At 32.7% G+C, this 24,914-nt stretch overlaps 1 protein-coding gene across 1 annotated transcript; it reads right to left on the bottom strand.

Annotated features, from left to right (window-relative positions):
• Window positions 1-7,349: 7,349 nt before the first annotated feature.
• On the bottom strand, window positions 7,350-16,839 carry LOC133335052 (homeodomain-interacting protein kinase 2). Its single transcript, XM_061543354.1, has 14 exons — window positions 16,677-16,839; window positions 16,218-16,579; window positions 15,834-16,154; window positions 15,534-15,634; window positions 15,252-15,461; window positions 14,747-15,187; window positions 14,372-14,678; window positions 12,750-13,030; window positions 12,427-12,668; window positions 11,801-12,364; window positions 11,234-11,485; window positions 9,468-10,387; window positions 7,596-7,757; window positions 7,350-7,400 (listed from the first exon to the last, which is right to left on the bottom strand). Exons 1-13 carry the CDS (start codon window positions 16,732-16,734, stop codon window positions 7,617-7,619), a joined length of 4,200 nt encoding a protein of 1,399 aa, XP_061399338.1. The 5' UTR covers window positions 16,735-16,839; the 3' UTR covers window positions 7,350-7,400; window positions 7,596-7,616.
• Between the last annotated feature and the right edge of the window lie 8,075 nt (window positions 16,840-24,914).

The following is a 24,914-nucleotide window of genomic DNA, read 5'->3' as shown; positions in this document are numbered from 1 at the left end:
ATGATTATTTTATTTAAAACAAATTGTATGAAAAGAAAATTGAAAATTAATAAACGTTTGTAGTACAAATTATGTATGTATATATTAATTTTTGTTTGTTGTCTATGTGTAGTAAAGTTAGGTTGATTTTCCCTTTTCTTTGTAAAAGTTTTGCTTCTGTTTAAATCTAATTTCGTTTTTTTTTGTATGTTTTGTTTTCGTGTGGCCATAAACAAAAATGTTTTTTGTTTTCCTTTTTCTTTTGCTTACTAAACTAACAACTAAAGCATTTTGTAGGTTGCTGTTTTTGTATTGGTTGTTGCCACATTGAACTTGAATTAATTTATTTATTTAGAATATAAATAGTTTGTTGGGTTATTGTTTTTTATATGTTTTAAGTTAATATTTGAAACATTTAATTTTTATAATTTTATTTATATTTTGTTGTTTGTCTTACAGTTGTGAAATAAAATTGTTAATTTTTTTGTTTTCTATCATCTTGTTTCGGAAACTATTTTTGTTTTCTATAATTGTTGTTTGCTTTAGGTATGGTCCATAAATTTCTATAAAACACTTTTAAACATTCTTAAATTGTTTTTTTTTTATTATTATTTACGATTAAATTATAATTATTTTTTTTATCAAATTACAACTAATGCTGCAAAGATTTAGCAGTCTTTAATTCTGTTGTTGTTATGTCTTATGTTTTCATTTCTATTTAAATTTAATTTTGTGTAGTTTTTCTTTTCTTTATTTTTAAATAGTAAAAGTATTTGATTTTTTCAAAATGATTTATTAAATGAAAAGAATTAACTCAGTTTCGATGTTTAGTGATTGGTGTTTTGTTTTTGTATTTAATTTAAGAAAGTGGTTTTCTTGGAATTGTATTGAGTATTGGTTATTGTTTTGACATAAACGTGGAGATATTTCACATTTTGGTTCGTTATATCCAGAGTAAAGGAAATACCTCCAGTGACGTCAAACTGAGATACAGCGAACTCAATGAATGAAATTGCAGTACAAAGAACCTACTCTGATAATAAACCAAATAATCAATATAATCCAATAGTATTCCAAAAACCCAAGAAAACCACCAATTAATATAGCGGTTTAACATCCCCTTATAAATCAAAAATTGCCCGGTATGGTCGATGTACTTCACATACCTTACAATTTTTATCACTGTAACGAAATATTAGCAAAATAGGATTTCTATAAAATTATATTTCGTTTTACCCATTTCGCATTTCCCAATCAAAGAGGTGCTATGTAGATAACTGAATTAAATATGCAATGAATGATGAGTGAATAAAAATTGTATGTTTGTCTACCCATTATTTTTATGAAAATGTTTTATATTAAATGTGCAAATTGCTACCATTTCCTCTAGTTAGTTACATACATATATTGTAACATATAAATAATTTTTCTGTCTCTTTTTTATAATGCATTGCATTTTTTATAAACATTTATTTATGAAGAAAAAACGGTAAGAAAGAAAAAAAAACATTTAAGAAAAATTCTTAGATTTTCACAACACTTTAATGTTTATAGTTTATTATTATTAATATATATTATTTATATATAGTTATTTTTGAGTTTAGTTATTACATATATTTATATAAATGTATATATTTTATTATTGTTTTGTTTCTTTAAGTTATGTTTTATTTCATATTACACGCATAAACGCAAATGTATATCTGTTTTGTCTATCATATTTAAAAATATATACTTTTCCAATTTTTTTGTTTGTTTTTGGCTTATACAAATTAACTTATGCCAGTTTCATTTTGTTTGTTTATTTAAAATTGCAAATATTTTTTTATTTCTGTCCAGTTTTTTGTTATGAAATCTGTCGCTTTTAAAAAAGAAATTTCACACATAATATTTTATTTACTTGTTTCTTCTTGTTGCTGTAAAAAATGTATTTTTGTTTTCTTTTCTAAAAAATTAGTTGCTGTTGTTGTATTTGTATGTTTGTTTTGTATTTCCCAGATAACTGCTTTAAAAAGGTTTTAGCATTTTTCATTTTATTTAATAAAAACATAATATGTATTCGTATATTTTGTTATATATATTTATTGTTTGTTTAGAAAAAAAGTTTAAATTTGTCGTACATTTAGTAAAAACATTGAAATAATATAGGTATTTGTTTTGTAATAATTATGTTAATAATAATTTGTAATAATAATCGATAATATAATATTGTTCTTCTTCACCTAATAGTTATATAACTTTGTATTTGTTTTTAGTTTATTTGTTTTTGTTTTGTTTCTATATTTGCTTTGTTTATTTTTTATTTTATATATAAATTTAATTACAAACTACATCACAATAATTATAAGCTAAATATTATTTAATTATTTTTGTTTGTTGTATATGTATATATCGTCGTTTTCCATTAACCATATATATATATATATATATATATTTGTTATTGTTGTCTCTTGCATGTGAGATAATTCCCCCTAATAGGGAAATGTGTTAGTAAAATAAAATATTATATTAAGAACAAATATAAAATATTTTGAAAATAAAAATAAATTAAACCTTTTTAAATATTTTTTGGATATTAGTGTCAAAATTCACTGGTATTAGTATCGTTTATTAAAAATAAACATTGAAAATTATGCATACCAAATTATTTAATTGAAATAAAACATTTATTAATTTCTTTTATAAAACAAATCAACCCTCAGGTTCACATACAGTTATATAGGCAGATTAAAGAGGATAATTGTACACTACCATAATTATCCAACATTCAAATTCTTTTTTTTCTAAAAACTGACAATGTAATTTCTTGAACCATTTGGAATATAACCGGAAAATGTTATTAAGGAGAAACTGAATGTTAGAGAAAAGAATTATTCATCAAAATTTTGATATAAAACAAACTGTATTAGCATTGCTAAAAATTGTTATCGTAAAAGAAATCACCTTTCCTGCAATTGTTTACACTTTATCTTGACAAAAATTGGAAGACGAACAAGGCCTGTGTGAGTCATAGAAGTATACGAACTACATATTATAACTATCGACCTCTAACACCTCCAATTTTTTTCCTTATATTTTATCCTTGAAATAAATCAAAAATGGGATTTAGTTGGGTAGGGTAATAAATAGTCATCGTTACCATGTTCTCTCTGCTGAACCTAATACTAAAACAACGCTTTAAAAAGCCTCGAACGGTCAATCGATGATTCTACTATATTGTTCCAGTTTAAGTTCTAGTATTAGTTTACCTCAGTATGAATGACTAATGAATCCCAGTAAAGGAAATTTCCAATGACAACAACAACAATCGTCTAATCTAAGCCAGTTTGAAGTATTTTATATTAGTATAATACCTAAGTGTTTCTTTGATATTTTAATATATTATAGAAGTGTTTGACAAAGATAAATGTTAATTCCAAAGAAAATATCCATTACGATTTTGTAATTCTAGATAATAGAAAAATATATATTATTGTGGAAATAAAGAGTATTTGTATCTCATTTCTCTAGAATTTGATCATTTTTTGTTCTTTCAATACAAACAAATCGCATGAAACACTTAAGCATCAACCCTATCTCCTTCTCCGGAAAAATTCAAATTTAATGAAATACCTTTTTAAAATAAAAAATAATAAAAAAAACATAATTTTACAATTATTAATGTTTCACTAAAAACTAACTACTTGTATTGTTAATTAACATTATAGGTTAATGAAAGCTTATTATTGCATACAATTGCAAAAAACCAAATTGTTACTTTTGTTATAATATGTGTATGTACGTATATGTATATGCATTTACATTGCATTTTAAAATTAGAAGAAAAAAAAAATTGATTAAAATTTCAATTGATTTGTATTTATGAGGTTTTGTTTAGGCTTATATTTATAGATAGGAAATAATAAAATGTTATATATAAATATACAATTTTTGTATTGTCTTGCATAAAAAATCTAAAACATTATAATGTTAAGCATTTTTTAACTGGGTTTAACATTAATTGTTTTTCATGGTATTTAAAAGAAAGGGAGATATATAAAAAAGGTAATAATAGCAGTAGATAATAATCATGATGGCTATAATAATTGTTTTGTTTATATATAGAAATCTTAAGTTTACAATGCATACAAAATAAAAGAGAAAATAAAAGAAAATAAAGTAAAGTAGAGGAAACAATTTATAATAATTTGTTTATGCTTTTTTGTTTGCAATTAATTTTAATTAGGTACAACTACGATTTGTTGGTGTATTTGTATTTAGAGTAAAGTATTATATAATAGTTTGTATGTTTCTATACATATATAGTTTTGTATACAATTAGTTGCAAGTAGGCGAAAGAAATATAGAAAATAAAATTATAAACTAAATAATAATTTTTTTTTCTTATATGAATAATTTACAAAAATATTACTATAGAAAAGAATGAAATTTTCCTTACATTAATAAAGGAGAAAATCATATTTAGTGCCGAGAACAATAAAATGTAGTACTTTACTTAGTTTGCCATAGAAAATAAGAACATTTTCATTTTTGTAGGCCTTGTAAAAAATATGTTTGTGTCGTTTTGTATTTACCACACTTGATACAATATATTTGTTTGTCTTGTGTTGTGTGGATGTGCATTTATTATTATTTGTTTTCTATTTTAATCTTTCCCTTGACATTATTATTTGCTTGTATCATCCATCATAAGCCAATTTATATGCAATTATAATTATTAACACATTAAATTTTATTTTATTAGGTACTCTCTAAATCCTAGTTTTGTTTATTCAATTATTTTTTTTTTCTTTCTTTATTTGTTTCATTTTTTGTTAAGAAAGTGTGGTTTCAATTGTGTGGGTTGTTGTATTTGCCGTATATGTTTTTATTTGTATCTAAAACTAGCAATTAAATAAAATACATATACCTTTAAAGTTCATTGAATATTAATTTAATCGTTTATATATATTTTTATACAACACCATTATGAAACTCTAACGTTTTTTGTTGATCTTATTTGTTTTTCAATAATATGATATTGTTTTCCATTTATAGTCGCGTTTGTATTAAGGCTGATTTTCTTTGGTTGCAAAATTTATTCATTCAGTGGATCTGTAATTTTCCTATAAGGGAAATAATGAGGTCCCCATAATACAAATAATAAAAAAAACACTGTCCACAAAGAAAATTTTAATTTTCACATGTGTTTGAAAATGCCAAAGAAACGACCTATTTGGATTTTTTTTAAAAAATGTTTAATGATTCGAAATAGAAATTATGGTTTCTCACTTGAATTCGAACATTTTGCATTTTATTGATACATTCTGTATGTAATATCCTTTATTCATGTTTGTTATTGAATTAAATTTAATTTTTACATGTTTAAATTCTTAAATTTCTTTCAATTTTAGTATATCAAGACCAAAAGATTTTGAAAGAATTTCCAATCCTATACTATTATTTGAAAATCGAAAATATATGAATAGGTTTAATCCGAACACTTCTTTTTTTTAATTTTATAGCCTCCATAATAACCTTAAAAGAAAAATAATTTTATTTTTTAGATTACAATTTAGACTTCACTACATCCGAATGACAGATAATATTAAAATTATTATTTGCCTCGAAAACAGAGTGCCGTAAATGATTGTGATATACGTTTACACAGTTCACGGTGTAAAATATAAAATACATACATATACATTCTCCGACTATTTATGACTTATAATATAAATGAAATATGCACAAATTTTTTGTATTTCATGCCAAAAATGTAATAAAAAAGAAATTAAAAAAATTAACTCCACTATACATCATCTAAAAATATAATTCAAATATTACTGATTATAAAAATAAATACACACAAATTGTCTGGCAATAAAAAATATTTAGGAAATTACAGATCAACACTGAAAATACTTTACAAAAAAAGTAAAAAGCAATAGAAAATCACCCTTCTCAATCTTCTTCATGATGAGTATAATTTTGCGAGAAAATCAAATAAAAAGGATTATATAAATATAATTTGATTTTTCACCATAATTTTTTGGATATAAACGTTGCTTAGTTTTAATACAATAATCCATTAAAAAATAACGAAATCAATTAAGCAATAATTTTATCTTTGCGCTTAAAAATTCTAGACGACATAAAAAAGTGATCTGTTAATTGCCCCGCACCCAATATAAATTTCTTTAAAAAAAGCGGGGACTTTTTGTTTTCTATTTGTTGTTATAGTTATATGTGTCTAATATTAAGAATAAATATTTACAAACATTATATAGGAAAAGTAAAGGGGGAGGTGTAAGAAAAAACTAAATATTTTTCTTTCAATTTGCTGTTTTTTGTTTTTCTAGAATGACACATAAAGATCACGCTAGCTATCACATATTAGCAATGTGGGTGGATCTTTTTCATCAAGTGTCACCTTCTACTTTCAATAATCAATGACATATTTCTAAATAAAATATATATAATTATGTTGAAAATTATTACGAATTGTAAGAGTTGCTAAGGTATAAATATAAAAATTAGTTGATACGTAGAAATAAGAGGAAGATGTAAATGATACAAGTAACAGAAAAAAGAGAAAGTTGAATATAATTTTTTTTCATAATCTTAGTAATATAAACTAATAGTAGTAACCTTAAAAACGCGTACGTTTTATGCGTGAACGTTGTTGCTTTTGATGTTGCAGTTTATGCTCTTTGAACATTTTATAGAAATGACACAAATTATTTGTCAAATAATCGAAATTTTCAAAAAGACAGTTATAAGGTGGTGGTCGGTATGTCATCTGGCGTTCCTCTTGACATGACGGCTGCCTTTCGTTATTGATAAGCGATATTGCTGCGGCAATAGCAGGAGCTGCACTTGCAGTTGCCGTTGCTGCTGTACCACTGTCACTATTTGTATCCTTGATTAAATTCGATTCACTAAAACTATTTGTGGCAACTGCAGCTGCCGTTGCATTAGCTTCGGTGGTCATCATCTTTGTGGCATTATCATTATTGGCAAAATAATTGTGCACTATTGGAGTAGCATTAAATGGCAAAGAGGGTGGTAGTGATAGTTGTGGTGGTGGCTGTGGGTCTAAAGATGGTTCAGGGTGCAGCTGTTGTTGTTGTGTATGTATATTATAAATTGTTTGTTGCATCATTAAAAACCACCATTGATTGAAGTGGGCATTTTGTATATCCTTGTTATCTGCAGCAGCAGTTGTCGTTGTCATCAAATTTTTATTAATATTAATATTGCAATTATTAATTTGTTCAGTTTTTATTTCATCTACGTTGTCGTCATCATTGTCCGCCTTGTTACCATTTTCATCATCATAACTTCTAATCGACAAGCTTTCCATGTTCTTCTTCTTATTTATCATCAGTTGCTGTTTGGTGGGTATAAATGTTGTTAGCTGCTTGCAATCATGCATGAACGATCTACATATAGAGATTCAAATTCAAAGTGGGACGATAAGTTGGTAGGTAAGGTAAGGGATCGTGCGGAGGGTTGTGGGAATAGAAAATAGACAATATTATTACACAATTCTTAATTTTGGTAATTAAAAAATGCTTTCTATTTGTTATTATATAATTGAATTGCATTTTCTTAGATAGTTGTTGTTGTTGACTCACTCGTTATGTTTAAATCAGTATTTATTCGCCCCCATACCATATATTCGTCGGTGCGTAATGTGCATGTTTGCTGGCGGCTACCTGGGCTGGACTTAGGGGAGCAAATTGACTGTACTGTGTTGGGAATTGTATGTGAGCGGGCAAGGGATGTGATGGTATAACCTGTTGAGAAATAAAATTATTTATTATAATGAAACAAATTATTATACAGTTATGCCACTATTTTCTCAAAACAAATATATAAATCTTAATCCTGTATATCTTTATGACATTGATTATTAGGCAAACCACATCAATCTAATCCCTGTTTTTTTTCAAATAAAATAATAAATCGTTATATTATCTGTTTATGGGGTCGAGAAATTCATTTCTGATCTTTATTTTTAACTGTGACAACAGCCAGAGGGCGTTTCATGCATATTTTAACTATTTTTCTACTATATTTTTTAACTATTTTTCTTCCATTTCTGAGAAAAATTACAAGTTTTTCGGTATAGGAAAAAATCCTTTTTTTAAGTGGAGCTCCATACAAATTGGCCCGCCCTAATATATATATATATATATATATTTCTTTCTGTATATTAATATTTAACATCATCCCTTCCCATGAATATTTAATTTAGTATTTTCTATATTCATATTTTGTTACTTAAAATGTAGCATACAGCCTGCCTTAAGGTCGAAGGGCTGGACTGCTAAGAATCGGAATAAATAAATACAAATCTATATTACTTTTAAAATTCCTCTGAAAACATGAATTCACAATCAGATAATCTTCACACTCAGATAATCTTCATGTTTTGCATGTATGAACCATAAACTCAAAAGCAGTTCTTGATTGCAAGTCCGTTCTGAATGATATACGACGTATAGTTAACTTATGTCGGGTTCCAGGACATAGTGACATAGAAGGGAACGAGATAGCCGAAGAGCTTGCTCGAGGGGGCCCACAATCGTCCAATCTTGCGATTGAGAGAACTGTGCAACCACCCATTGGCTATTTCATTGACAAACTCTGCTTGTTCTACGGCGAGGTAGTCGGTAACAGATGATGAGAGAACCTGGTTGAGAATCTGAAAAATTATCTGGCCTGAATTCTCTCACCGAAGAACTTCTTCGCTGTTGGCACATAATAAGAGAGAGATCAAAATCATTGTGGGGATCATAACAGGTCACTGGAGGATTAGATCTCTCACTTCGAAATGGGACTCCACCGGAAAGGATTACTGTCGTCTATGTGAGGACGAAGAAGAGCTAGAAACAATTGAACATATTCTATATAGATGCCCATCGCTGTTTGGCAGAAGACATAAACAGTTTGAAAGATATGAAATTGATAATCTAGCCTTCTTCTCTAAAATAGACCCGAACCAGATCCTAGGCTTTGTCAAATATCTGGCATGGCTAAAATAACCATCTCTAGGATCTCCTTCTCCTACTACCTTTTCCTCTCTCTTCTCTACCCGTTCTCTTTTCAGGTATAACGAATGATCACAATGGACAATAGTCTGCGAGTGGACGGTTGTTACTAACAACCGTACATCCCTAACCTAATCTATGTATGGACAGTTCTCAAGTTTGTCAGGAAATCAAATACAATTACCCAGACAAAACATAGGAAACTATATTGGATCTGATAAAGACGTATCTTAAGATTCTCATAATGCTGTTTTATCGTTACTAAATTTATTGTTATGTAAAATCTATACTCATTTTTCAACATTGAAAATAAAGGAAACTCGAACAGTTATAATGCTGATCGTTATATTCGGAACTAAGCAAGCAAGCGCAGTTCGATAGTCTACTTTGTTTAGAACAAAACTTGGACCTGATCATTTTTTAAGAATATAACCCTCAAAAGGAAATACATACCTGTCGACTTGAACTATTATGTGCTGGCGGTGGAGCAACAACTGCACGATTATAGGCATATGTTGGAGCTGCTTGGGAAACAAATACCGTTGGACGACGGTACATATCACCCTGAACAGCAGCAGCCGCATAAATATCCTGTTGCAATATGGCTGCTGCAGCGGCCGCCGATGATGGCGAATTACCCATCGGTGTTGTTGTATTACCCTGATGTGACTGGCCACTACCAGACGATGATTGCTGCAATTGAGAACTTTGTGATGGTTGCCGGTAGACTTGAGCTGCGCCCCATGATGGTGGACCAACAGCTGCGGCTGCTGCAGCGGCGGCCGAAGATGATGACGACGAACTCTTCGAATGAGCCATGGGCGGATGAACCACAGATGTACCCGATGATGTTGGTTGTTGTACATAACCGCCACCACCAGCACCAGCTGAGGATGGCGCAACCGATGGAGCTTCACGTTTATGGTGTGCTATCGGTGGAACAGCACCTGATGATGATGATGAGGATTGATGCTGAGAACCACTGCCACACGATGATGTATTGGCGGCTGCCCATGAGGAACGCTTATTGTCAATTTGCTGTTGTTGATGGGCAGGATATTCGTAGAATTCTACAGGTTCCTGTTTGGTGGGCAAGTGTGGTAAGCTATTTGATGGCTGCGACTGAGTCTGTGAACTGCTGTTAGTGCTAGAATGCGACGAGGGCATATAGCACTCATTTTGAGCCATGGCCAATATACGCTTCTTCTGTGACTGGCCCGGTTCATATTTTACATTAGCTGTGGCTGGATAAGTAGGCGTCTGTTGCGGCGCTTGATGCTGTTTGGGACTGTTACTAGCTGCATGCACAGTATTGGTACTGTGACCACCATTGTTGGGGTTACGTCGTCGCATCTCATCATGATCGTTGTCACCTACGGTTACGCATGGTATTACTAGTTGTACATGTTTAGAACGATGGTGGTTGGTTATTGATGAGGCAGAGGAGGATGGGATATGGTTTTGGGTTTGGTTATGTTGGGAGGAATTAGAGGACGTGGAGGATGTGGCAAATAGATTAGAGGATATGGAAAAATTTGTATTAGAATTTGTCGAATTGGGGGCACACGTCGATGAGGACGACGATGAAGAAGCAACAACAACATTGTGATTGCTGCTACTACCGCCGTCGCCACCACCACCGTACAAAAGATTAGAGGTTGAATGCTTATGATTTGTTTGGTTATTATGGCTATTGTTGTGAGAATTGTGTTGAATGGAAGTGGAAACAGATTTGGTATTGGAAGAGGAGGAGTGAAATATGCCACCACATGTCAGTTGATGTTTAGCCTCATTCGAATGCGAACTCGAATTGTTTTGCTGCGAATTGTGCTGACCACTGCTGCTGTGCGACGAAGTTTTGTGACAAGCGGACTCTGAGAAATTAACAAATCCCGATCCACATCCGGTTCCACTTCCGCCAACGCCAAATTCATTGCTACTATTACTGTTATTGTTATTACTATTGCTGGACGATGATGAGCTTGTTTTTGTGGAGGAAGAGAAATGATTTGTGGCATTCGATGGAATTGTTTTGTTGCTACTTGTGCTCTTATTATTACTGGGATGATCAAAGCTAATGTTGTTGCCAGCATTAGTAGAAGTAGCATTGGTAGTGGTTATGTGATGTTGATTATGATGATGGTGGTTATGGTTATGATTGCTACTATTCGAGTTGATATTGTTATTGTTAGAAGAGGAAGAAGAAGAATTGGCATTACTTGAACTATTCTTAACGGCAGCAGCAACATTGTGGGACATTTGGTGTTGTTGCGTTTGTTGTTGCTGCGTTGTTTGCTGCTGTTGTTGATGATGATGATGTTGCTGCTGTTGTTGTTGTTGATGTGATTGTTGTTGCTGTTGTTGTTGTTGAGACTGATGTGATAGCGTTTGATGAGTATGGTTAATATTCATCGCTTGCTGATAATGTTGGAACTTATTTTGATTTGTGGAATTATTTGCAGATGTTTGAGCTAATAATAAATTTAAGTAATGGAAATTAGAATTGAACATTTTATTGCATATGGAAATAAAAAGGGAATCCTAGTACCGTTTAAATAAAAACAAAGTAACTAACGTCGTTAATGAAAGCCAATAATAATGTTTGATAAATTTGGAAAATTTGTAAGAACACCTTTTTCGATCTATTTGCCACATCCCAACCAGTAAATTTAAAAGGATCACTGAACCCAATCAAAAAATGTTGGAAAACAATTTGAGAGCATATCATCGATATTGCTCTCCAACATTAGCTCAATGTTAAGAAATTATATAACAAATTAATTTACCATATGTTTGTTGTTGTTGATGATGCATTTGTTGCTGTTGTTGGCTCTGACTTTGCTGATGAGAATGTCCATGTTGATGACCACTATTGCGACAGCCGCCTAGCGAGGACGATGATGCCGAATGCTGTATCATTGAGGATGTGGTCTGTGACTGAGCATGCGCCCTTTGCTTTCCTGGTGCCGCATTTGACGATGATGGCACCGTTGGTACATCATTGCCTTCATCTTCGCTATCCGAAATCGTTATAACAGCAGACGGCGATGGGGTATCATGTATAGTTATTGTTTGTTGTTTAACAATGGCACCATGAAGTTGGTGCGCATGCTGAGGTTGTTGGCTGTGATGGGACGAAATGTGATGTCCTGCACCCGATGATGATGACGAATGGTGATGATAGCCACCAGCATTGTTGCTGCCCGAAGAACCACTAACTCCACCGCCACAATTATTGACAATGTGATGACTGCTACTGCTGCCATAAACCGGATTTGTGCTGATAACATGTGATTGATTGGATGAAGAACCGCTATGGTGATGGTGGCTGCCACTAGCACTGACAATGTCTGAAAGGGGAAAATTGCAACTTAATTTAAATTCTGAGCTAAGCTAGAACATAAAAACTTACTGCTTGAAGAGGCAGATGTAACCACTGCACCGCCAACCGCTTGACCACCATAGCTATTGCCACTGCTGCTGCCATAATTACAATTGTGATGGCTATTATGAAATTGTGGCGATACGTGAGACGTACGATTGTAGCGTTGTTGGTGGGGTGGAGAACTCTCCTTGACGCGCTTCTTAACAGGTGACAATTGTTGATTCTCCTTTTTGTCATGGCGTGGCACACGATACGAATTGCCTTTGCTCCTGTAGGATATTTAGTGGAAAAGAAACGTAATAAATTTTAAAGAAAACAGTGAATAGGTTTTGAGATATTCTTCTACTTACACTAAATGATGTACAGGTGATTCCTTTTTGAGATCATTACGAGGTATATTCAAATGTTTGGGATAGATTTCTTCAACATTCAAGAATGGTGCTGGATCCACGATTAGTGAATGTGCCGGCGCCTGTTGTGGCCATGATGGCACTAAAGCCATTTGACGGCTTGTTTGGGGCCAGGCAACACCACTAGCCTGCACACGATTAGTTAGTAGCATACGTTGACCAGACGTGGGTTCAACCATTGACACTGGTACGGGCACATTGACATATTGCTGAGAAGTAAACTTAAATTGATCAATGATAATAGAATGTGAAAAACTAAAAGTGTCAAATGAGAAAATCGTTTAAACAAAATAACAACAATTTACACTCTAGTTCATTTTAAAAGCATCCCATTAGATTTGGACGTTGTATGTTTGGGTACCAAATTCGTAGTTTTGAAAAAAGATTGCAGCGCCTTTTTTAGAAAATGGAAATAATTACCACGAGCAAAAGAAAAGCAAAAAGAAAGTAATAACCACGACATTTATGTTTTTTTTTTTTCAATATATTAAAAACTTGACTCTTGAACTCTTTGTGATGACTAGAATAGAGAAATATGGCCATCCGCGAAAAGCACACAGCCTATTGAAAATACTGAACTTTATCTCAATTGTTCTTTTAGGAAGTACATAGCGGATGAAAATGACGAACAAATTGCGAAAAATATCTCGTCTCAATCCTTAGATTTCAATACAAATTGAACTGTCATAAAATTCAAAATTTATACATTTACAGGATTTCCCGGACTGATATATCGACCAAGGAAGTATGTAAAGTAAAAAACAGATGTAAGCCAAAAAGGTATACTAGATTTACTTTTATTTGGAAATATTCAATATGCCACACTTCTTCAATGGTCCATATATAAATCAACCTCGTAGTGGGAAAAATGTCCAAAAAAAGTAGACGAGGTGAACAATTAAATGAATTGACAATCAATCGGCAAAGTAAAATAATTTCAGCGAGTAGTATTGCACATATTACCTTCATTTAAAAGTCGTTATAAAAATGTCAATAAAATGTAAAGTACAGATGTAAGATTCAGATGCCAACAATGTATCGTAATAAAAGGCGGCAATTTTAATAAAATATGAACAATTATTTTCATAGCAACCCCTTCGGAACGAACCTCATACGAAGCAGCATTGCAATTGTTTCAATGCAAAACGAGGAAACAGTAATGTTAATTTCCTTATATAGAAAACCTATAGGACAAATTTTTGTGTTCAGTTTATTTTCATCTTAAAAATATTTTATAAAAAATGCGGCATACAAAAAAGTTATACAAATTATTCAATCTCTTGAGACATTATCTGATTTCCCGAAACAAAACGAGGCAACTGGAATGAATGTCTGCAAGCAATGGCTGAGATATATATATTATCGGCAAGATAGGATTAATAAAAATCCATCATTCAAAACAGGGGTTCTTTTCCCCATCACATATGGGTATCCAGTTTAAGACCACCAGTCCATAATAACATTATTGCCATTTGCTACTTCTTCTTATGATGAACTGTGTATGTTGTTGTTGTATTTATTAAAAATCACAAATATTGTTACAAATAAAATTTTAAACTTACCTGCAACGGTGGCTGCATGGTTGCACTACCAACCACGACATGTTTGGTGGGACTGGGCATTGCCTGATAGGATGGCGGGCACAATATATTCGATACCAATTGATGCTGGAAGGTATCGGTGCGACCCTGGGCATACTGACGTCCAACACTACGTCCGCCATAGATTTGATAGAGACCATCATAAGCCAGTGGACGTTCCCGTACCAGACGTTGAACCTGACTCGTTAACTGATTGTTAATGGTAAATGTCATATTTTCCGATGTACTGGGAACGAAATTCGTTACCAATGTAGATGTGGGCTGTACACTGTGGAAGGGAAACATGATATGTATAACAATAACATTTTTTATCTGAAATGTCAGCTATTAACTTACGGATGATAATCGCCTCTTCGACAAACTTCCATCATTTGTACCGAGGCCTTAACATTATTACAGTAGACATAGTCCACCAGATGGGTTAGTCGTGTAAATGAATGATTTAAGGCGTCTGCCGGCGATAAACGTCTTTCCTGATCAATGGTTAGCATGCGTTTCAGCAGATCAATGAATTCACGGCGATCTGTTTTCTCGGCCAACAACTGACCACCCTCAAGATCTGTGGGCACATTCACTTGGCCAATATCATCCAGACAATTGAAAATATATTTCCTTGCCTCTTTACTTTTGGTGTTCGTTTCAGCCTCATGTTCTTCTATGGTCTTTAAACGCCAAAAGGGATACGTTGAATCTGTATCACGATAAAAGAATTTCGATGTCTTTGAGGCGCTGTTTAGCATATGTTCAGTGGGTAAACCTTGAGTTTGTGATATGTATCTAAAGAGAAGGGGTACGGGGTTCATTAGTGTCTACTTTGCGAATACATCATCTTTGCACATACCTGATTTGATCAAATTCCGATGATCCCGGATACAATGGCCAACCTAAAAATAGTTCAGCAACAACACAGCCCAAAGACCACATATCGATGGCTTCACAGAATGGCAAGCCCAAAATAATTTCCGGGGCACGATAGTAACGTGATTGCAAATAGGTATTGCATACCGTTTTACTGACATGTGAAGCACTACCAAAGTCAATGACTTTGACTCTGTTGGGGTGGGAAGGAACGAGATTTTAGCATTTTATTTAAAGGTTCTTCGTTTTATTTTTCAAAACTTACCTATAGGGTTGCCTTACTGGATCTACCAACATAATGTTTTCGGGTTTCAAATCGGCATGAATTAAACCTAATTGTTTAAGTTTTAATAAAGCTGTTAAAACCTGTGAAAGAAAACATTTTAAAATTTTAGTAATTGAAATGAAGAAACGTAATTTTATTGCATGTTGTCAGCTGCCATGATTTTTTCAATGGATTTTAAGAAATTTCCAAAAATAAGTATTTTCCATGAAAGTGAATTGAAAGATCGGCTCACCCAAATTACAATTGTGTGGTTTTTTATTTTATTTTTTTCAAACTCACCTGTTCCAATATGGGTCTTATGTACTTAAGAGGTAATGGTGAGAATTTATTCTGTTTCAAGAAATCATACAAATTCTGTTCGAGCATTTCGAATACCAGGCAGGTATGATTCTTGTGTTGAAAACACTCAAAAGCACGTACAAAATTGAATTCGTCAGCATTTTCTTGGCTTAAACGCGACAATATCGACACTTCAATTTGACCCTGGCGAGCATATGATGGATGATTTTTAAGAATTTTTATAGCGACAATTTCCGAGGTGCCACGTTTCCAACATTTTACCACTTGACCAAATGTGCCACGACCCAAAAATTCCAAAACCTGCAAAGAAACAGAATATGTATATTTATATATTCCACCATACCATTCCAAATGTAGACTCACCTCATATTCAGCGGATAGGGAATAGAGCACTTCATGCTGTACCAGCTGATAGTCACCGTCTGCCCCACTGCTAGAGCGTTTACTGGGGGCCTGCGTATTGGCATGGCCCCCAGATGTTGCAACTTTGGTATGAGCCGTCTTGAGGCTGTTGCTGCCCACCGCCGAGGACGCCACGTTGGTGCTGCTACTTATGACCCCAACACTGATTTCTTTGCCAGTCGTTGCCGACTCTCTTTTCGTGGGATATTTATTAATGCCAGTACTGCTGTTGTTGTTATAATTTGAATAGGGTTTATTGCCACCGTTCAACACCAGGTTTGTTGTTGTAGATGACGCTGAATCCAAACAGCCACAATCGCACTCTGTAAACCAAAGGAGAAAACAAAAACAATGTTAGTAAACTTCCAATGCAAACAACAACAACAAGAAACATTTAACAAGAATTGCGTTCTTGTCCACCTTTATCGTATGTCTTGCCTAACTTATAGACATTTCTTAGTAGATTTTGAAACAGCATTTTAGCCAGAAATTCCAAAAGACCATAGACCTCCACTTTTGGCTTTCTTTCTTTCTTTGTTAAGGTGCTGCACTTTGTTGACTGTTGGCCAACTAATAAATGTTCAGTTTAAAAAATTTACAAATAAACACAGGCCTATTGTGGATAAGAAAAGAAAATGTTCTCCATTCGCCCCTCCGCATTAGTCGCTAGCCAAAAGTATGTCTGGTCGGTCATTATTTGCTTTTACAAGGAACTCTTGAGGAGTGACACCATAAAGAAAGGTGCAGATTTGTCGTCTCAAAAAAGAAAAGAAAAACATGAAAAATAAAAACAAAAAAAGCTACACAAAACAGGAAAAGAATATCGCTTCTCTTTTCATTTTCATTATTGTCTCCGTTGTGTGGTTCTTAAAATACAACAAAAGCACCAGCAACGACATAAAAAAATAAAGTAAAGAAAAAAAAAAATACATTAACATAGCCAGCCATCAAGAAATTCCCACAGCGCCCCACTATCCATACATCCACATATTTTATAAAATAAAATATAATGTTTTTGTTAAATTTAAAAATAAGAAACATTTTCAAAAATGAAAATCCTACAACTTGGACAACAAGAAATTATAAGAGCTATTGCTTTGTTGAAGGAAAAGAAAAACAAAAGAACAAAGCGAATGCACAAAGATTTACAAATATTGTTGCGTGGCCGGCCGATGCACCGAAATCACACATTGCAACGTAGAACCGGCACCACCACTACGCACTTTCGATGTTATAAAAAAATAAAGGCGATGAACACAGTGTTTTCAAACTGATTATAAGAAAAGTTTCCTATGGGTGTAAAGACTCAATTGGAGTTTGGTTGTTTTTTTTTCAGTTGTGATGACCCCAACTAAAGAGGTCATTTACAACGTTCTGCATCACTGTTTACTTTTTATTTTCAACTACAACGACAATTTCTTGACTTCTTACAAATCGAAAGGTCGTCCACCAAATATACTGTGCAACAAGATTTTGGGATCGGAAAATTCCCTTGGTGAGTATTACAAAGACCAAATTTGCCCTAGACCATGTTTATGAGTTATGGCGTGATGATTTTTTTACTTATTTTCTTGAACCGTGAACATGCCACAAAACGAGATTTTTTGACATTTAAATATTATACAAAAATGTCCAGAGATCCCTAAATTTTCAGATAATATCGCAACAGAAATTAGTGGTACAAATTATTACTTTTTGTGCTCTTGTAGTACTTATTTCCAAAACTAATTCCGAATTTCATGATTCGAGGTGACGATAGGTTCACCCAAGTCCAAATTTTACCAGATTCATTTAGTACATATACCCCATACCCAATCCCGATTTCAGGATTCCAGCTTACCGGTTAACCTAAATCAAACATATTACCAATTAGTACCCATAAGTACAAATTTCCACCACTACATCTATACTTCAATCCTACATTCCAACAGTAATTTTTATTCAAAATTTAAGGATTGCAGCTCTACGGGTCATTTAAATTCAAATTGTATTTGTATTTAGTACCATTTAGTACACATACGTACTAATTTTCACAACTACCTATATCATACAACCAATCTTATTTCCCGATTTCAGGATTCCCTATCACCCAAATCCATATTTAGTACCATTTAATACGAATTTTAAAAACTTCCTACATACCTCTACACCCAACAATGATCCTAACTCCAAATTTGTACCATTTAGTACGAATTTCCATAACTTTTCACATATCCAAATTTAACACTACAGCTGTAATCCTAACTCCAAATTTCAGGATTTCAGTTTTATCGGCTCACACAAAATTCGAATTGTACGCAATTTGGTACCATAGGTACGAATTTTCAAAACTGCATCCATACGCCAATGCTGCACTCCCACAGTAATCTTATTTCCAAAGTAAAGTTTTCCAGCTCTATCGGTTAACCCAAAAATCAAAGTGTACCAATTATAGTAAGAGACAGGGGGCACCTTTTAAGGTGGGGCACCTTTGAACAGTGGCCATAAAAACTAGGTTTAAATTTTTTCCGACCGGCAACCACTTTTTTTGTATATTGCAATCTTGTTCTCTATCTGCGTAAACCACATTGGCTAACTTTTTCAGTTGTAGACAAAATGTACGCAGTGCCATGTAAATTTTTATTTTTTGGTTGTAAGGGCGCAGGAAGAATTCAGTGATAGTTTTCTTTCGTTAAACATTTTTTTTTGCATTCCAATAATCTATTCAAACATAACTTATGTATTTTCTTTCATATATATTTATTACAAAAAAGTCATTATAAATTTCCGTAAAATGCCACAGGTAGCGCACCTTTGAACATGCCCAGTAAACTCCAGTAAAAAAAGGAGTTTTTAACTTTTGGCTTCGATTTCTCAAAATTTCAAATGGGCTAATAAGACTACGATATTAACGGCATTTTTCACCATATTAATTTTTGTTTTTATGTCATTTTATGTTTAATAAATTTTGATTTGAATTTCTTAATTTTCGTAAATAGTTTTTAATAAATAAATGCATTTATGATATGTATGAATAATATATATATATGTATATATATTTAAACATAAACACTGTAAAAACCATGCCGTTCAAAAATACCAAGCCGGGCAGTTTTGAACACTTTGACTTCGTCCATTAAAACAGTAATAAAATATTTGTATCAAGCTTAAAGTATGGCATATGTATATTCATTGTAACTAGTAGGTACATACATATGTACCTACTAGTTAAAATTTATAAGAAAGCAAAAATTATAAAATAAAAAATTTGATGAAGCTTGAAGGAAAAACATGTTCAATTATGCCCCCCTCTCCCCTACGATTTAGAACTATTCGTACACTCAAGTAAAAAAAAAAATTCCAAACTACCTACATATCCCAATCCTGCACTCCAACGTTAATGTTAATTTCAAATTTAAGGATTCCAGCTCCATCGGTTCCTATAAATTAAAATTGTACCAAATTGAGTACTATTTAGTACATTTCGTGTATATGAGTACACACTACCAAAACCATCTCCTTATATCGACCCTACTTTTATATGTTGATTTGCCTTATCTGACACCTTCGGACTAAGAAAGATTCTCACCGCAAATTTCAAGATTCTAGCTTCAGCCATTTAATCAACCATTTATCAACTGTAAAATGACTTCCTCAAAACAAGATTAAAGTTTTTTTCTGCTTTGAAACACTGTGCACTATGATTAGATGCAATATTCCTCAACATGGAGAGACCACAAATGATTGGCAGCAGACAGTGAGTGCCTGACCGCTTTTGGTTGGCATCCCACCATCACCACCACCACCATTGCCACTTTATTTATAATGGACAACGCCATCTACAAAAAAAAAAGAATGCATAAAACCAGCTAGGCAAATTTAGATTATTGCAGTTGTTGTTTCTATATTTTTTTTAAACATTCTTGGTTATCTATTGGATTTTTGCTTTGTCAGTTAATGTATCACTGTAAGTGAGAGTCCACCATAAGTGTGTGCATGTGTGTATGTTGCGGCACAAAAGTTGTTGTCTGGCCAAAATAAATATTTATTAGTACGAGTATTATTTTTTGTGTTGTTGTCGCATTTGCTATTTGTTGCAGCTGCACAGAGAATTCACTGAACTGCATCACAACCACGCTCAACAAACCAGCTAACCAGCCAGCCAACCATCTAGCAATCCAACATCCGCCAACTTTGCGCAGCAAGTGTGAATGCATTACTTTTTCTCTAATTTATCTATTCGAATCGTAACACTCATCCAACACTGAGTCGCATTAGTCTGTCTGTTCATTGGTTTATTTTTTTAGAAATTGTGTGTTTGGAGTTTCAATTTTTATTTGTTTGTTTGTGGCTCACAAAGAATAGAATGCAAGTGCCGGTCAAAAGCTTAGACATTTCAAATAAACTCTATCCCTGAATAATAGCTGAAATGGCATTAATTAATTGTGTGTCAGTTTAGTGAAAGTATGGATCGGAGGCGAACATCATTTACATAATGTGGGTACTTCAAAATCAAACACAAATTAATAGATGGATATATGTTTTGTGGGAAAGTGTACAGTTTTCAAAAATTACCACAATTTATATTGTAATAATAAAATAAGATCATTGGCGACCTACTGGGACCAATACTAACACAAATGTTGATAAGGTTAGTTCGAATAGAAACCAAAAAGTATTTTTCCCAAAACCAAAACGCATTTAATTCGTCAATAGAGAAATAAGAGGATCGGAAGGCTGAAATCAAATAAACATCCATCACTTAAACTAAAATTCAATATGATTCACACGAACCTCAAATCTAATACATAATTCGCACGATATTATAAAATTAATTTTTGGCCAATTGTTCATTATACCCCACACAACAATGTTGTCAGTTAAATGTTGGACCCACCTTTTAATTTACCTATTGTCATATATCGAGTTGAGTTGGTGTATCCGCTCGCCCGTCTGTCAATTATACATTGTAAATACGATGCCGACTAGAGTTATGGACCAATCGACAACAAAGATGATCCCTATTGTTTTTGTTAATGATCGTTTAATATATAGGACCAAACATTTTATTTTTGTCTGTTTTACTAAATTTTACACGAGGAATGGTATTTGATAATGTAACAATCACGGCTCTTTTCATGACAACTTGGCAATATGTTGCGTGTCATATGGACCCGAACTTTTGTGTGAAAAAATACAACTTTTACATGCTATGGCCTACATATTTACTCTGAAGAACATAAAGATAAGTGGTTGGTTTTTGAATTGATACAATTATATTGTTGTATGTGAGGGTTATATATTTAAAGATGTACAGGGGTCTATTTATTCTGATACGGTTTAGTATTACCATCACCACATTAAAGGGCAGAAAAGTCGCGCGATGAATGACTATTTTGATAATGTTCTTCAATGTTGGGAGTTTCAAATGAACCAAAATAAAAATCTTATGGCGTAAATGTTCACACCGGGGAAAAATATGAGCTGTTGATCTCTAATCGGTCAAGAGGTTGAAAATATCGCGAAATATTGGTCCAACTCTGAATATAGATTCCCAGAACGTTACAGTTCAGTGGCAGTTGTGTAGCGTATCATATACCGACAGTTCCGGCCCAAAATTCCCAATACTAATTAGCCCGAGATTCGAGTACTCTCACACATACCAAGATGCTATAAAATTGGAATAAAGTACTCTAATATTTAACCGAAAGCTATGTCGACAATGTCAGATATTATCACATAACCAAAAAAATTATAAATGATTTCGACATCAGCCAAACTTTGCACGTAGTGTTTAAATCAAGTAGGAAAATGGGGAATATTGGCCTCCTCATAAAATGACAAAAATTTGGCTAAAATAATTTTATTGTACAATGCGAACTGATCAGCCGATTTGTACCAAACTTTGCGCAACCTAATATTTGGCCCAAACCTGTTTACTGATGGAAGATTGGAACCATTGAAACCACTGTGCTGAAAATTATTTTTAATACATTTGAAGCTAACTTTGGCATACAACATAATATTTGAACTAAGCCTTTTCAATATTTATAAATATCACATTACTTAACAGAACAAAAAATTGTGTCAATTTTTGACACAATAGTTCTATTTTTACCAGACCTAGATCAATCCCAGACATTCGGACAATTGACTGTAAATCCAAGTTCAATCGAATTGAAGATCCGCTTTCATCTAAACTTTTCGCATCACTTTATTTGTTTCCAAAGCTAGACCAGGCCAGAAGATGGTATCCATCGGCCCACTCCTTCTAATAAATCTAATATCAAACAATGGTGCAAACCTTCATAAAATCCGAAAATGGTATTTAAAGGGCAACTGGTCCCTTCTCACAATTGTTTTTTTTTTTTTACAAAAACATATACATTATAAAAAGCGTATTTTATATTTATACCATACGCCATGGATTCTGTAGCTCTACCGGCTATATCAATTCATCATCTCTGGCACCTTTCCCAAAGATTTCGATAAATTTAAAAAAGAGCTAGACCACTGTCTAGCAATTTCGGCTTAGTTTTATTTCATTCTGGAATAGACCATTTAATCCGGTGTTGTTTTTAGGGATATCTAGGATACATTTGTGACACAACTCTGTTGTGTCACAGATTCTGTTGATCACTCTTATATCTTTTTATTGTCATTACAATAAAATTTTTAAATTTCTTCACAACCATCACAAAATTACATTTTTCTAGAAGTTTTGTGATTTTAGTTGCAACGTATTTTGTTGATAACATAATTGAAGCTATTATTATATATTAAATAACCACCCAAAATGATATTTTGAAAATCAGCAAGTAAGTATTCAATATATAATAAATGCGATTTAATTGGTTTCGGTTAACATAATCTTCCAAGTATAGCTGCGCAATTGATTGTAATATTCAAGTAATTGAATCGTGTCGTGAACGCCCATTAAATATAACAATAATAAAATCTAGGCTACTACATACAATATGTTATAAATATATAGAATATATACATATATTTGTGTAGGACTGTTACAATGCACCTGTGATAGGTGCAAAAAGACAAATTACACAGCTAATTAATTTTTAATTAAACACAACTTGTCTTCATTTAATTGGATTTATCCTAGGGGGTCACTGCTAAACACTACCACAAATGTGAATAAACTTTGAGAGGGAGTGAGGGAAATCATTCAGAATTCCTTCAGGCCGGTCCAACAATATAAAATTATGTCGAATCGAATTCTTTTCAAAAATTCGAAAGGAATTCGCTTAGGTTTCTGAATTCACTCGATTCGAATTGAAGGGAATTCGCCTATATTTCTTAAACTCGTTCAGAATTCTTATCGAACTCAAATAAGGCTAAAACAACATTATTTTTTTAACGAATTCGAACTTTTGTATTCATATTATATAATATATTATATAATATAATACATTCGAATATAATTGCGCAGAAAATCCAACTAGATTTAAGATTTCCTCTTAGAAATTATTTTCGTAAACAGGGACGTTATTTAAACTGGATTTTCTTACCCAGTCTTACTCGGATTGTAATTATATTTTATTACTTTATTGTGAAATTAATTAACGCGTCTTATTTCCATAGCTTCCTTATATTCAATTAAATGCGTCAGCTACATCATTACGCACACATAAACATACCTGTAAATAGAAAGAAAAAAGAAAATTAATTAACATGGAAAGCGTTAGGGGGTAAGGGGGTAGGTAAACAATAAAAATTCAATACTAAATAAAATTAGTAATTTCACAATTGTGAAATTATGATATGTGTGTTGTTTGCATGTACGATATTCCTGTGTGTGTAGTAAACGATCTATTTACAGGTGAAAATACACAAGATGGTGTGGCTGGCTGGATGGTTGTGGCATGGTCATGTCACATGACATTGCTACGTGTTGAATGATGACGTTAGCTAATTTTGCCATCTATCTACCCATCCATCCATCAATTCAAATTTATTTATCATGAAATTTGCCACGTGTCGATGCATACCATGACGATGACAGCGACGATAATCAAGAAAATCGATTAGTTTTTCCAAATAGGAAAAGTAGAAAATTTCATTTGCTGTGATTTACCATCAACTCAACAACAACAACCACTATAGGAACATCATAATCATTACTGTGTTATTGTTGTATATTTGCAAATAAGATGATGAAGTATTGCAACTATGTAGTTGGCATAGTGGAATGGAGTTCGATTAGTAAACCGACTAAATGCATTGCACCCGAACTATATTTCATAGTGGGGAATATTGTGGATACAGCAAAATTAAAGCTAATAAAAGAAAATCCAGCGGTGATAAAGAACATGATGAAAATTCACCTCAACTAACTTTTGATACGCACGCTAAACGATACAAAAAACCGACAAAGGAAGTCCTATTACTTTTGCTAGAAGACTATTGAGACTTCAATATTAGGTTCAGATTAGTATATAGCTGACAATTTTTTATAAAGACCAATTGGTCTGTATAGAGACGACAGGTCTTTATAAAGACCAATTGGTTTGTATAGAGACAATCAATTGGTCTGCATAGAGACCACTGGCTTTTATAAATATCAATTATGTTCTATCATTCTATAACTGTTTCAATGCTACCACATTCAAATGCAAAACACTGTTCAATGCTCGTAAAACCAGCAGGAGAAGATGAAAAAAT

The sequence above is a fragment of the Musca vetustissima genome, unplaced genomic scaffold, assembly GCF_032173495.1.
Source record: "Musca vetustissima isolate MV318-11 ecotype Yass unplaced genomic scaffold, APGP_CSIRO_Mvet_v1 utg47531, whole genome shotgun sequence".
NCBI classification, from domain to species: Eukaryota; Metazoa; Arthropoda; class Insecta; order Diptera; family Muscidae; genus Musca; species Musca vetustissima.
Note: the sequence above shows the minus strand (reverse complement) of the source record. Positions and strands in the feature narration are given on the sequence as shown.

What these genes read in the sequence shown, in the direction of transcription:
- LOC133335052 (XM_061543354.1), bottom strand. Translation starts at nt 16,734, where the DNA reads ATGCTGTTTCAAAATCTACTAAGAAATGTCTATAAGTTAGGCAAGACA. An exon ending in CCCTATCCGCTGAATATGAG is followed by an intron (nt 16,155 to 16,217) that starts GTGAGTCTACAT and finishes GTTTCTTTGCAG; the next exon opens with GTTTTGGAATTTTTGGGTCG. An exon ending in TCACCTGTACATCATTTAGT is followed by an intron (nt 12,669 to 12,749) that starts GTAAGTAGAAGA and finishes AATATCCTACAG; the next exon opens with GAGCAAAGGCAATTCGTATC.